This window comes from Adelges cooleyi, unplaced genomic scaffold (assembly GCF_023614345.1).
Source record: "Adelges cooleyi isolate 19-005CV unplaced genomic scaffold, UGA_ACOO_1.1 ACOO_flye_CR_arks_rails_tigmint_CR_PRNA_23, whole genome shotgun sequence".
Classification (NCBI taxonomy): domain Eukaryota; kingdom Metazoa; phylum Arthropoda; class Insecta; order Hemiptera; family Adelgidae; genus Adelges; species Adelges cooleyi.
The window spans coordinates 3,571,094-3,584,318 of NW_026095893.1; the positions used below are offsets into that span (position 1 = coordinate 3,571,094).

Here is a 13,225-nt window from a genome sequence, read left to right on the forward strand (position 1 = left end):
AGATCTCGCCGCCGATGTCAATCATATTGACAGTTCCGTTGTTGTTGTTGTTGCTTGTGCTGCTGCCGCTGTTGGCCGGGCACACACGTCCCAATATAAAACGAAAGACTCCGAAAGTGGGGTTGAAAGCGAGAGGGAGAAGTGGCAGATGACGAAGGAAAGGACGAAGAATATATAAGTAACCACCGCACCTGTCCAAATAAAAATATATAATACTATATTATGTTTCCAACCAGGGTGAAACCATATGCATTCTTTATGAGTCAACTTATGTGCGCGTGTTGACGAATCGGTGGCTAAATATTGTTTTTTTTTTAATAAACTCCAAAAGGTGTTACTGTTAATATTTTAACCCTACACTGCTAATTCTTTTTTTACAAAATAAAAAAAAATTGACATTACATAATGTTAGACAAGGAAAAATATATTTTTCGGTTAAAAAATTTAATTAATGTACATTAATATGGCTCATAGTGTATGAGAAGATAAGGCTCATACAATTTTAACTCGGCGGTAGCTACCTTCTAAAGATTAATATTTAATACCTATAAATATTTATAATATTGATTGGATATATATTCATAATAAGAAACATTTTTTTTTTTTGAGAAATTAATCATGCTTATGATAAAATTTATTATTTTAAATTCAGCTTTTTATTATGATCACGATTGATTTTACTTCAACAGCACTCTTTTTAGTTAAATATTAATAATAACCCTTTCAAATTTCAATGCATATAATTTAATTAGACCTGTTCTTAAAAATAGTTCGAATGAATTATTTAAGGCCTCAATCTTCCATCCGACTGCAAATAAATGCTCATAAATAAAAATACTTCCAATATTTCTCCGCAAAATATTGACTTTAACCGGCTTCTCAAAGCATTTACTTCCTTTTTCTCATTTATATTATCTTTAAACAAAACTGGTACTTGACTATAGCGCACCTAGCGATAAAATCTTATTAGGGATTATAAAAAAGCATAGAAATACAAAAAGCACGGGCTTTGTATTAAAGGTTTTACAAATTGAGGATCACTGCTAACAGGCGGAGTATGGAGCAAGCGCCAGTTTTCGTGAATTTATTCATTTTACTAGGAATATTGTTAAAGCGTAAAACACATTATATTAACATTTTATCCAGAACAAATTCTAAAAATGTACATCTCTTTATTAAACCTTGTCTCTCGAAATCTCTTAGTTTGAACAGGTAATTTATTAGTATTATTTTTAATTTGAGGTTTGATGATAAATATTAAGTCATATAACTCATATAATATGGTGGGAAAAATTAAGTGCTATGAAGTGCTATTAAGTCAGCATTTTGCGTAGAAACTGTTGGATAATATAAATAAGCCTGACTATACTTCAATTATTATCTCACAAGATACTTCAGAGCATCCCCCCGCCATTTAAGCATGGACCTCAGTAAATATATAAATGTATATAATATACGATAATTTTCTATTCCAAAAAGATTTATGTGATCCAATTATCGCGTTAGTAATGGACAGATCAACGGTTAAAATAGAAACCAATAATTTAGCTTATAGTATTGCGACCGAGACGGTAATAATAATTTCTATCAGTCGCAGTACGCAATAACAATATTGTGGAAATGCGCTTGAGAAAAGAAGAAAAAACGTTAAATAAATAAAAAAAGATTACCGATGAATTACACAACAGACAGATCACAGATGAAATGCAACAGACGCGCTAATGAATTAATTTGGCTTGAATACAGACAGACATTGTTATTTGCTCCGACACTGACAGAAACAATAAATCATTGTTTATATCACACACAATAATAAAAAACAATAAACATAACGGAAAACTAATACTTAAAAACAAAATACCGATAATAGTCGACCGGCGTTAAAATGTAAAGAAATTAATTTATATATTCATGTCTAGGTGACTTAAAATATATTTTCTTTTGTGTGTATTTTTGATAAAGAGAGGAAACAGTAATTGGAATTTGAGTTTAAAAATGTATGCCAGAGAGTTCAATAGACTAAGGACAACATTTTGGTTTAAGGCTATTGCATAACAGAAGCACGTACAATTTCTAATCATTCCTAATTTAGAATCAATCCGACCATTGTTTTTTTTTTTTAGGAAAAGTTGAAGTCTAAGTAGACATTTTAAAATGCGTCAATAATTTTTATAAATAGTATCTTAAAATTAGTATTCGACTGTAGTATAATTTTGTTGCGATAAGTACGGCGTGATATTACAAAAACAAATTATTGAATTTCTTTTTTAAACGGAGTTTTGAAATACTGAATTAGTTTGTCGTTCCAATTTTCCGTTTGACTCGATTTGAAGTAATCAACGACATGGAAATCAATGGGATTCATAGCCGTCCGAATACTTGCCGTGTAGCTGACAAAACTGTCGGTGTTTTCTTTCACGTTCCCTTTAGACAGCAAAACTTTGACGGAATCTGTCAAATGTTTCTTTTTCAAACTCGTCACTCCAATCGACTTAAGAGTTTTGTTTAATTTATTTCTCAAACTCTTCACACAGTCGTCGAACGTGCCATGCTTTCCGACACTTTTAGCGGGATCGCACTGATACGACATTAGCTTCTTGTAGAAATCATCGTTCTCCAAAGCCAAAATATTAACGGAACTCGTTAAGGGTTCAAAAATTTGGCCCCACGACGATGTGCCCGTCGGCTGGACCGCGAGTGAGCCCGCGCTGGTTGACTTTTTGTCGGCTTTGAACGCCATGAAATGTATCAGAGTGTAATACAACGAAGTGGCTTCTATGGTTTTCTTGACGATACCGTGGTACCCGTCGAACAAGTAAGGTTCGGTAGTCCATTTACTTTGCAGGACCGCCAACTGGGCCGTCATGGTTTTCTCAGCGTTTTTCCAATTGATTCCATTCAAAGGTTTGAACAGCGTGTTAGTGTTGTACGACAGGTCTCCCAGGAACAGCCGGAACATCGGGAATTTATCGCTAAGTCTGTACATAGGTAACAGCCTTTGGTCGTCGAACAAATCCAAACCGTCCACCGTGAAATACATCTTGTCGGCTACCCAAAGGGGTACGGCCGGACCCATGTCGTCCGACAGAGAGCAGCTGTTGACGAACGGGTCCACTTTGGTTTTGAGTCTTTGTTCGAAAAACTTCTCGGATAAGAACTCGGGTTTCGATGGCTTGTCCGGAGACAAACGTCTCAGCCAAGCGTGCACCTCCCACATCCATTGGTCGGCAACGGTTTTTCCCAGGTACAGGGCCGATAACATTTTGGTCATCGCGGTTTTATATTTGTTCACCAATAGGTCGGTTTCACCAAAGTACCGGCCGTCGGGTCCGTCTAGCACCACGTTGGTCAAATGATCAATCATCGCGTCGACGACTCGCCCATAAATGCACTTCAACGACAACATCTTGATTTCCAATTTTATTTCCACCTCTTCGTTCAAGAAAATCCCATTTCCCGACAAATATTTCACGTCGTTATCGTCAAACACTTGCTTAACGAGATTTCGAACGGACGGTATGTAATTCAATGTACGAACAAACGTTTCGTCGTAAACGACTTTGCGTTTAACAGTCGCCTGCGGACATACAAACAAATACTGAGTAAGTTTTCTCCGAGAGTTCTGATTCGCACACTATTGTCACGTAGGAAAATCACAATACAGTTTTAAATTAAAAACATTATTTAAACAACTAAATTAAATATTATTTCATTCGTGTATGATACATTTAGTGTTTAAGATTTTAATTTATAACGCCGCCGAAAAAAAAAAGGCAAAGTTGCAAAATACATTTGTAAATGTTTTCTAAATTCATTGGTGAGAAAACCGGTGTTTCAAAAACAGCGGATTCCTAGAAGAAGTTATTTTGGTAGAAACGAAACTTAGAACTGCTTCCTTTCATGTCTGACCTAACTGAGGATCGAGGAATTGGAAACGATTCCGTTTTTCTAGGACTACGAACAAAAATTATAGCGTCTTTTAAAATACATTTTTTATAAGTTATTGATGGAATATATATATATATTTTTTTGGATTCTTATAATAAATAGTAATTACAGTTTTTTTGATATCCGTTATGTTCTTATGTAAATCAATAACCAGAAATCTTGTGTGGTTCAAGAATCAAGAGTTGATAAAAAATTGTCGTTAATCTTTAAAACTGTATTCATTTTTTTGTACAAATTGTATGGCTCTACTCTTTAAACCTAACCAAACACTGTTTAAACTTAATCTAACTGGAAGTTTAGCTTATCTGCTATTACTATAATTAGTAATCTATAGTTTGTTAGGTACATCTATGTGGATGACAGTAACAGTGTAGTTATTGCATCTACATTGTACAATATTATAGTTTATCCCTCGTGATAATAAAACAACACAATATAAAAACCTTTAACTAAATAAAATCTTTTATTTATTACCTTAAAAATTAATACCGATGAAATATATTATTAGGAAGTCTTTTTTAATGAAAAAAATAGTCAACAAGTAATGTAGTTTACAATACCTTTTTGTTATTTGACGCCTGTTCGGTTTTCAACGCAACAGTGCTAAGCAAACAGATTAATCCCAAAGCGTACATGAATAAATCCATTATTAACAATATTCTGAAAATTTCCGTGTCTACAACATTGACGTGATAACGTCCACCGCCTGCTATTTACTGTTCACTTTATGCAAATACTTTAGTTAGGGTAGGCTTAGAGTTAAATTCATTGCGAAATAATTACCACGAGGATTCATCTGTATCCATTGTAATGTTAAACTCGCTGAAATTTCGAAAAGTTGCCACAATACGCAACCGACTGACAATTATTTAAAAATTTCACGAACAATAATTTTAACTAAATACTCGCTATAGTATAATGTGAACATAACATAATAGTTAAGTACATTCGTCTCTGTTCGTTTTATTGTTTTTTATACCTACTCTATTTTTTATGCAACTGTTATGAAACATGTTTTAAAATTGTTAAAAAAAAAATATATATATATATATATCTCACTGGCTTTATTAATAATATAATTTTTTTTTCCATAATGTTTTTATACAATGTGATCTAAATCTCTCACCATTTTTTATGTTTTTACCCCTCCCAACTTAGTGTTTTTGATAGCAACTTTTGAAACTTAAATGGTAACGCATACATTTCATTAACTTTTTTAATTGAGAATAATGTACTAAAAATTATGACTGATCGATAACCAGTTTTAGATAACTATTTTTAAAGTTTTAAGAGTTTAAAATTTAGGATGGAAGGGGAAATGCGGTTGGGAAATGCGCGCAGATAAAAATAATACTTAACTTCACCTTTCCTCCTGCTCTGAACTTCAATAACTTCAAAAATAGTTATATATATATCATTATTGATTATATTATATGTATAGTAACTACAGTGTACAAAGTACAATCTTTATATTCATAGTATACTTTTCTATCATTTTGTTAGACATCCACATTATTTTTAATCCTACTCACGATTCCACACTTTGTTCAAAACGAAAAATATATTTTAAGCCGTACACAATGCTTACTCATACAACATAATGCAATAAATCCTTTTACTGTCAGTGCGATAATAAACAACTCGAATTAACACGTTGTACCGTAAACATGTTTACCGCATACCACGCGCTTTATGTAAAAAAAACTATCAGTCAGTTTGTGTAGTATTTATTCGCAGATAATCCAATCAAAAAATTTGAAGCATATACATTTAGACGAGCATATAAGGCGTTTGTTTGCTGTTAAAACCATAGAAGCAGATTTATTTATTATTTCGGCGTCTATATTCTTTTGACTTTTAACAATATACCTATCAATAAAGAAATTATAATATTTTATTATAGTTGTTAACATATTATACATACATAGGTATAATATAATGACAGAAAATATAATATTAATTTCACAAATAATTTAATAACTATGTTTGTCTAAATGCTATAAATTATGCATTTATTAAAATGCATAATTTAATAAATGAGCTATTTTCAAATTGTCAAAAATCTATTATTTTACCCAAGATACTTTCCCCCAAACTTTAAAACATTTAGGATATATTAATATTTTTTAAACTACCCACCTAGCTTAATCTAAACCGACTGATGTTATAAAAATCACTGAATTGAATAGTTAAGAGTTAGAAATTGGAGGAGGAGGTAAGTATCCTCCAAAATTGACTCAAACTCACTTCAAAACATGTATTCATTATATGATGTAGATTTAAAAAAAGGTTTTTATTTTATTTTTAGTGAAGAGGCAAATAAAAGTATAACTTCATTGAGTAAAAATAATTTATTTCTAATTGTTATGTCTAGTCGTTGTATGGTAACATTTATTATTATTTTTAGGGCTAAAATCAGCCTAGGGTATTTTATCTCGTTATGCTAACACCGTTACAGTTTATACTATAAATATTTTGTTTTATTTGAATCGAATAATGTAATAGCTATAATAGCAGCTATTAAAATTTTGTTTTATGGCCATTCCGATTTCTAACCGACTTGAGTCGTTGGCGTATCATGATGATCCATTGCCAATCAACCAGAATGTGTCGACTTCTCCATAATGTATAGGTATTATACCGAACGGGTAACGGAAGTCACGTAAAACTATATTATTATTAGTATTCTACAATACACAACAACGTTGGCACTGTGTGTACACGGTAAGCATCCGACAGGTTAGGTGAGGCCCGCTTACACGGTAAAATCAACTCCGGCTGCAGTTCAGAGCTCATATTTCACCGCAGCAGCTCTACACATAATATTATTATTATTATTATACTGTAACGGCCAGTGACATACGTGAAATACGATTCCTTATTTAAATGCACGGAAACAAAACAAAAAAATCTAAAGAAGTAAGACGAGTTAATACCGAGATATATGGTTTTCCCAGCCTTTACCTCACAGCTATAGATAATAAGCACGGGGAGATTTATTGGGGTCTAGGGTCATCAGCATGTAGTTGGGCGCCCGGGACACGTCGTCAGATTTCGATTTAAATGTCTTCATGGCCGAAGACGCGCTTATCGACTTGTGTTGTGTGTTATTGTGTATGTATACGATGACGCGAGATAGCTCTACGAGGATTTGAAACAGAAAAATAAACGGCACGCGGCAGCACAGAATATTATATTAGTACAGTATAAACGTATTATACTGTGCCATAAATGTAATACGGATAAATTGAGCTGATAGGAGACTTTTTTCCCCTCTGAAATTCAATCACACCTTCTGAATGGTATGCAATAAAACAATTTATAACGGATTCGAAACAAAATAGGTATAACATTATGATATAGATTATAGAAAAACGGATACAGAAAAATATATGAATTGTAGAACTCTCATTGCAATAATATATTTCAAAAAAAAAAAAATACTCAAGTAATATTGAAATAACAAATTTAAAGATTTTAAAATAATACAATTTTAACAAGAATATTTTTGTATCATGTTTTTGGAAGAGAATCAAAATATATTACAAGAACTCAATAATATTTCCTAAACAAATATTAATAGATTATTATTTATAACAAACATTATTATTTCAAATAAATATTTTTTATTAGAAAACTAAACTACATTTTTTTAGGAAATAATGTATTATTTCTTATTTAAGGAGCCCTTGCGTATTTTTAGTTCAAAACAACTCAATCTAATCATAACCGTACTTTGAAACGCGTAATCTGACAATAGTTTTGAAAAAAGATATTTTCTTAGCAACAACTTGCTAGATTGAAAAAAACTTAAGAAATAATTAAAAATAATTTTAAAGTTGTGTCATGATCGATACCTTGTAAATGTTAAGAAGAATACAAATGTTTTTTAAAAACTCAAATCAGAGTAATCTTAGAAACGTCCTTAATTACACATTACCAAGAAAAATAATTCATATTCTGAAATCAAAATTACTATTTATAACCACATGGTATCACATTATTTTATGACATATTTGTTTGTTGAACTTTGCAAAGTCATTTGCAAATGTCTATTAAAACGCACACACACACACACACGTATATATATATATATACTATATACTATAAACTGTTTTAATAACTAAGTAAACTGTACGTTAAAAATATATCACGACCAGTTTTTTAGTTACTTCCGTTTTGATTTATGTTTATGCGTAGGACTTCAGTGAAAGTTTTAAAGGAGCTCGCGGTGGAAAGCCTATGACAGTTGTTTTTCATAATAATTCAATTTAATATATTATATTGTTTATGTCCGTAATGTATACATGCGCATAAATTTTAAACTAGATTTATGTGACCTATTTGGATAAGCATGCTATAATAACATTAAATTACGATTATGGTGTAATATGATTAGTAAAAGATTTTATTTTTGTACGCCAGATATAAAAAAATATAAAGAATTAAAAACGGTCATCTCTTGAAATTCCTAAATTTATCACGTTGAATATCACTTATACAAGCTACGGTTATAAACCATAAATATATGAAATATGAATATACTTAAAGCAATTAATAAATTTAAGTATACTTATTTATATTTTGTCGTTAAAACGTATGATTGCAGTGCATTTGTCGAAATTTGAAACAACAATAACTAATAATAAGTAGGGTTGTCCCGCAACGTCCAATACAAAAAAAAAAAAGACGTTTGAGCGATTCTAAGGGTCATGTCGAAATTGATTTGTTTGACAAGCCGCATAACGTAACACTGGCTGACGTTGGCCAGTTACATGTTGTATATTATGTTATTATGATTAATACGGCGAAGTACCGTAGCAGTAGTGGATCGAGCAAGCAAGAAGTTTAATGCGTGCTCGGGGACGGTATGTAATGAAGAGTGATAGCTTATGTAGCGGGTCGAAAACGGTTCGTTTGCCGAAGCGCAATACGATTGGACAGCCGGAATGAGAAACCTTCAGGATAAATTGAAAGTGGCAACCAATGGAAGAAAATAAATATCTATACATGTATACACCGCACAGATTAATATGTGCGTGGTCGGTGCAAGACGAAAGCAGTATTCGAGGTGACGAGATTAGTGGGTGGGGGGGGGGGGGGTGTCACGGCAAAAGAAGAGTGAGAACAAGGTTAACGCGACGTGACAGGCCCGGAGGGGACACGGTTAGAGGGGTGGACGTAAACGAAATTTTCCTACTACTACTCCAAAGTCTAAAGTATAGAGATTTACCAGGAAAATCTATACGTCCGGGAATTTCACGCATACAGATAAAACGGCTTGACATTGTCGACAACAGTTGGCAATGTAATGGTAATAACATTTTCGTAAGAACATGTTCGTTGTTCGTGTTGGTGAGTTTTTCAAGTATAAAATCATTTTCACATCAATAGGTGTATTATGGCGTTGGCACGTCGAAGCCTCAACAGTCGAATTGAAAATATTGCAGACAATTTGAAATAACGTCTCGGCTCAGAAAATATTCACTATATTTGTTTACTATGCAACAGCGATAAACAGTTCAAAATAACATCGGCGGAGTCGTAAAAGCGAACGAAGTAAACAAAAATCGGCTTCGGCATTAATAATGAGAGCTCTGTAAGTCACAAATAAATGTCTGATTATTTTCCTTCAAGACAACAGGTAACCAGAATATGTAAACAGGGTGTAAGACATGTGATAGCCTCACTGAAAATTCATCGAACAATGTAAAAAATAAATTCTATATCTCACTGTCGCCATAATTGAAGTCCTATATTGAAACCTAAAATACAACAAGCAGACTAAGAATAAATGTATTGTGAATAAAAAAAAATCATCTTGAGGCCTTACCATCCGTTGAATTTGCTGCCTCTGAAGTAGTAATATACTTCATCACAGTAACTTATTGTTTACCATCTGAGGCACATACATATTATGTAGGCACACGCTTAAGTATGCTTTTTTACTGTCCTCGTATTATTTCAAGGTGTTTGCATCAAAGTAATAGAATTCCGCCTATTCCAAGCACACGTCCATAATGATGGGTTATAATGTGTTATACAATAATTCGAAACACATTTTTTACTTCTCGTTTTGAACAAGGCCGCGGCCGCTAAAATAGTCTTTATGCAATGTCCAGGTTGTAAATCCTTACTGACAATGGTCAGGCTCGTATGCAAATAGAATGAACACATATCGGTCATCAGTGTGCGCACCCTAGTCGTCGATATCTGTTATGCGTGGCCATTTATGGGTAAATAGACAGTAGTACTCTTGCAGTTGTAGTGTATGTTCGGTGTACACGATAATATACAATAAGTGATTTCCGCCAGCGACAACAACGTCAACAACACTATAATATTATAATATATGTGTAAATGTCACGCCGTGCACTTTTATGAGGCGAGTGTAAAAAAAAAAGCTTGGTAGTAAATGTATGTCCTACTGTTGTCGGAGAGAGTGATAGCAAAACTACAACTACAAAAGCAAAACATATAATAACAAAAAACTATAAACGCTAAAGGGGCATTTTACAAACGATCAACGGCCATCGACAGAACAAAAGCTACCGACGGCATTAAGTGCTTCGGGTCCTTAAGGTTTTATCCGAAACGATAGGGATTTCCGGTACTAATGTATGTTTCCCTATACTTTTAGCGCGGACCTCTTATCAGGAATCTCTAGACAACTGTAAGTTCTTTTTACAATTGTCTCTTTTGGGATGTTTTTTTTCAACCCTTAAGACTCCCGTTCGAAATAGGAACCTTTTACTTTGCACAAATCGTATTTGAACTTTCGAATAAAAATACCATTATTGTATTTATTGTTAAACCAGTATGTTCCTGTACAGATTCTGGACTCTCGAAATATGATATTTCTTAACCATGTAACGGGCCCGTGATTGCCAGTAACACATTTCACACTTATTGCATAAACTAAATATTTTATCTGTTTGAATAACACATTATATCAAAATGGTTAAATAATGTCAAAATGTTAAACGGGATTTTTCTTTTTCTTCTTCGCCCTTACAAATCTCTACCAATCACTATTTCTTTATTTATCACACCTACCCACTATTTCCTCGGTGTAATAATACCTTTAAATTTCTCTGATAAAATGATCCACTCTTTCAATATATCCAAAAGATCTCAATCTATTCTTTCTTAATGCTCTACAATCACTTCCACAAAATCATACAGGTTCACTATAGGTTTTTTTACAAAGTATCCTATCACTTGAATTGCACCTTTCTGTTATACGATACCCTTTTTACTTCTCTCCGTGCCTCATTCAACTTAATTTTTATTGCCACGTCGATAAAATTTCCTTTAATTCATTCGTTCTCTTATATGAACATAACTGAGTTCCTGACTCAAGTTACTTGAGCATACATTATAAACTTACTGTATTTTGTATGGTATACAGGCTGTTTCAGAACCACATACCAAGTTCCCGCCACCACTACGCTTGTTAGGTATACTCTTACATTGTTTTGTAATTCAGTGCACAGTAAGTAACATAAGTAAAAGCTCTCCAGTATAGCCTATAGCTTTTATACTTAGTACAAAATTAAAAAATGACATCATATGATACAATAATTATTTTGAGCTGGCTTTGTAATGGGCATTTTGAAATTACCCGCTTTACTCACTTCTATGTTTTTTTATAGACTTTCAACGGGCAGGTGGTCTTCTACTTTAGCCTGTTTTGTTTGGCAGTTCACGCGTAATTTGTTTTCGACACACATTGAATGGGTGAAAACAACTGCACTACAGGTATTACTAAACCTATATACACTGTCCGGTGTTAGGGGGTAATTTTTCACGCATCTATTGATACTACGCTTTAGCTACACGTACACAAACACACACATTGATACACGAGGCATCAACCCTCGGCCCCGTGTGGTCTTGATAGGACAGCTGCTGCACACCCATCCTTATCGGTTTTGCGGGTGTGTTAGCTCGATTATGCCTCGCACAAGATTTTCACGGTGATCATCCGTGTCAAAACACATGCGTGTCATATATTATGTATAGTGTAAGTATATAAAGCGTAGTGTTGTACTACTCTATCCCCGTTTTACTTGTATACAACACAAACACATGAAATAACAATTGGCATAAATCGATAACCTCGTCAAACTGCAAAGGGTTTAAACTTCGATAAATTATTATATTAATAAACATATTTGTATTCTTATATTGAAGATTTACGCTTCATGTTCAACAAGTTATTGGACCTCTGGTCAGTTGACGCACTACACTTTTTCGACTAAAAAATACTGCGTTAAGGCCCCTGGATACCGACCGTTTTTTTCAGCCAAAAGACATATTTTTTTGTCCATCGCACAGGTCTAACCAGTGATCCGATTAGCAATCTAAAAACAGATATGAATTTTTTATGAAGTTTACTTGAGATCGGTCAGAGCGTTTTTTTTCAATTTTTAATTTTAACCCTTTCCAAATTTGAATTTGAATTTTGAAATTTTATAAAATGTTCAAACGTGTTTTATGCGTAGTAGGAATAGGATATCAAAAAAGTACGCTGACCGATCTTAAGTAAACTTCATAACAAATTCGAATCCGTTTTCAGATTACTTATCGGATCACTGGTTCAGCCTGTGCGATGGACAAAAAATGTACTATTATATTAACTAAAATGGCTTTTACTCGTAGACAAAATGATTTAAATTAAAAATAATACCATGATGCTTTTACAAATTAACCGGTAAATTAATTGGCATGGTCGAAATGTATTAAAACCACTTTTTTCTTAATTATTGCCTATACAAAACTCCTTAAAAATGGTCGGTATCCAGGGGCCTTAATAATAATAAACAGTCGACACGTAACTGCATAGTTTTGAAAATATTTTTATATTAATTTTAATGTTGTTTAAAAAAAAAAAAATCCCAATTTACAGGTCTGAATTTGATGTAAAAAATTACATTCTCATAAATTAGCATCGTTCTATGACATAAATGTATTACAAGATATATTATTTATTAATAGGTAAATTATAGACAGTATTTATTAATATAAGTCTATACAGTTTATACGCAATCAACATCATTTGAATGCGAGAGAAAAGGATAAGCTTTATCGGCGGACAAGCCGCAGTGTCTAATTGTGGACATGTCCTTGTTGTTAGTGTATGGCAAGCCGGAGAGATTTATCCTAACGTCAGCGCATAACTCACGAGGCCACGCATTAAACTTGGCTTTCGGGCGGCATGAAATAGCTTCAGCTTTACCCGCGAAAAACGGACGAGCCTACAAATTAATTCGGA

The 13,225-nt window shown here is 33.1% G+C and overlaps 1 protein-coding gene across 1 annotated transcript; it reads right to left on the minus strand.

Moving 5' to 3' along the window:
* Nucleotides 1–406: 406 nt before the first annotated feature.
* Nucleotides 407–4,790, minus strand: LOC126835377 (uncharacterized). Its single transcript, XM_050567920.1, has 2 exons — nucleotides 4,509–4,790; nucleotides 407–3,577 (listed from the first exon to the last, which is right to left on the minus strand). Exons 1-2 carry the CDS (start codon nucleotides 4,593–4,595, stop codon nucleotides 2,252–2,254), a joined length of 1,413 nt encoding a protein of 470 aa, XP_050423877.1. The 5' UTR covers nucleotides 4,596–4,790; the 3' UTR covers nucleotides 407–2,251.
* Between the last annotated feature and the right edge of the window lie 8,435 nt (nucleotides 4,791–13,225).

Coding starts and splice junctions, on each gene's coding strand:
- LOC126835377 (XM_050567920.1), bottom strand. CDS start 4,595: ATGGATTTATTCATGTACGCTTTGGGATTAATCTGTTTGCTTAGCACT. Junction 3,578..4,508: donor AGGCGTCAAATAACAAAAAG/GTATTGTAAACT, acceptor GTATGTCCGCAG/GCGACTGTTAAACGCAAAGT.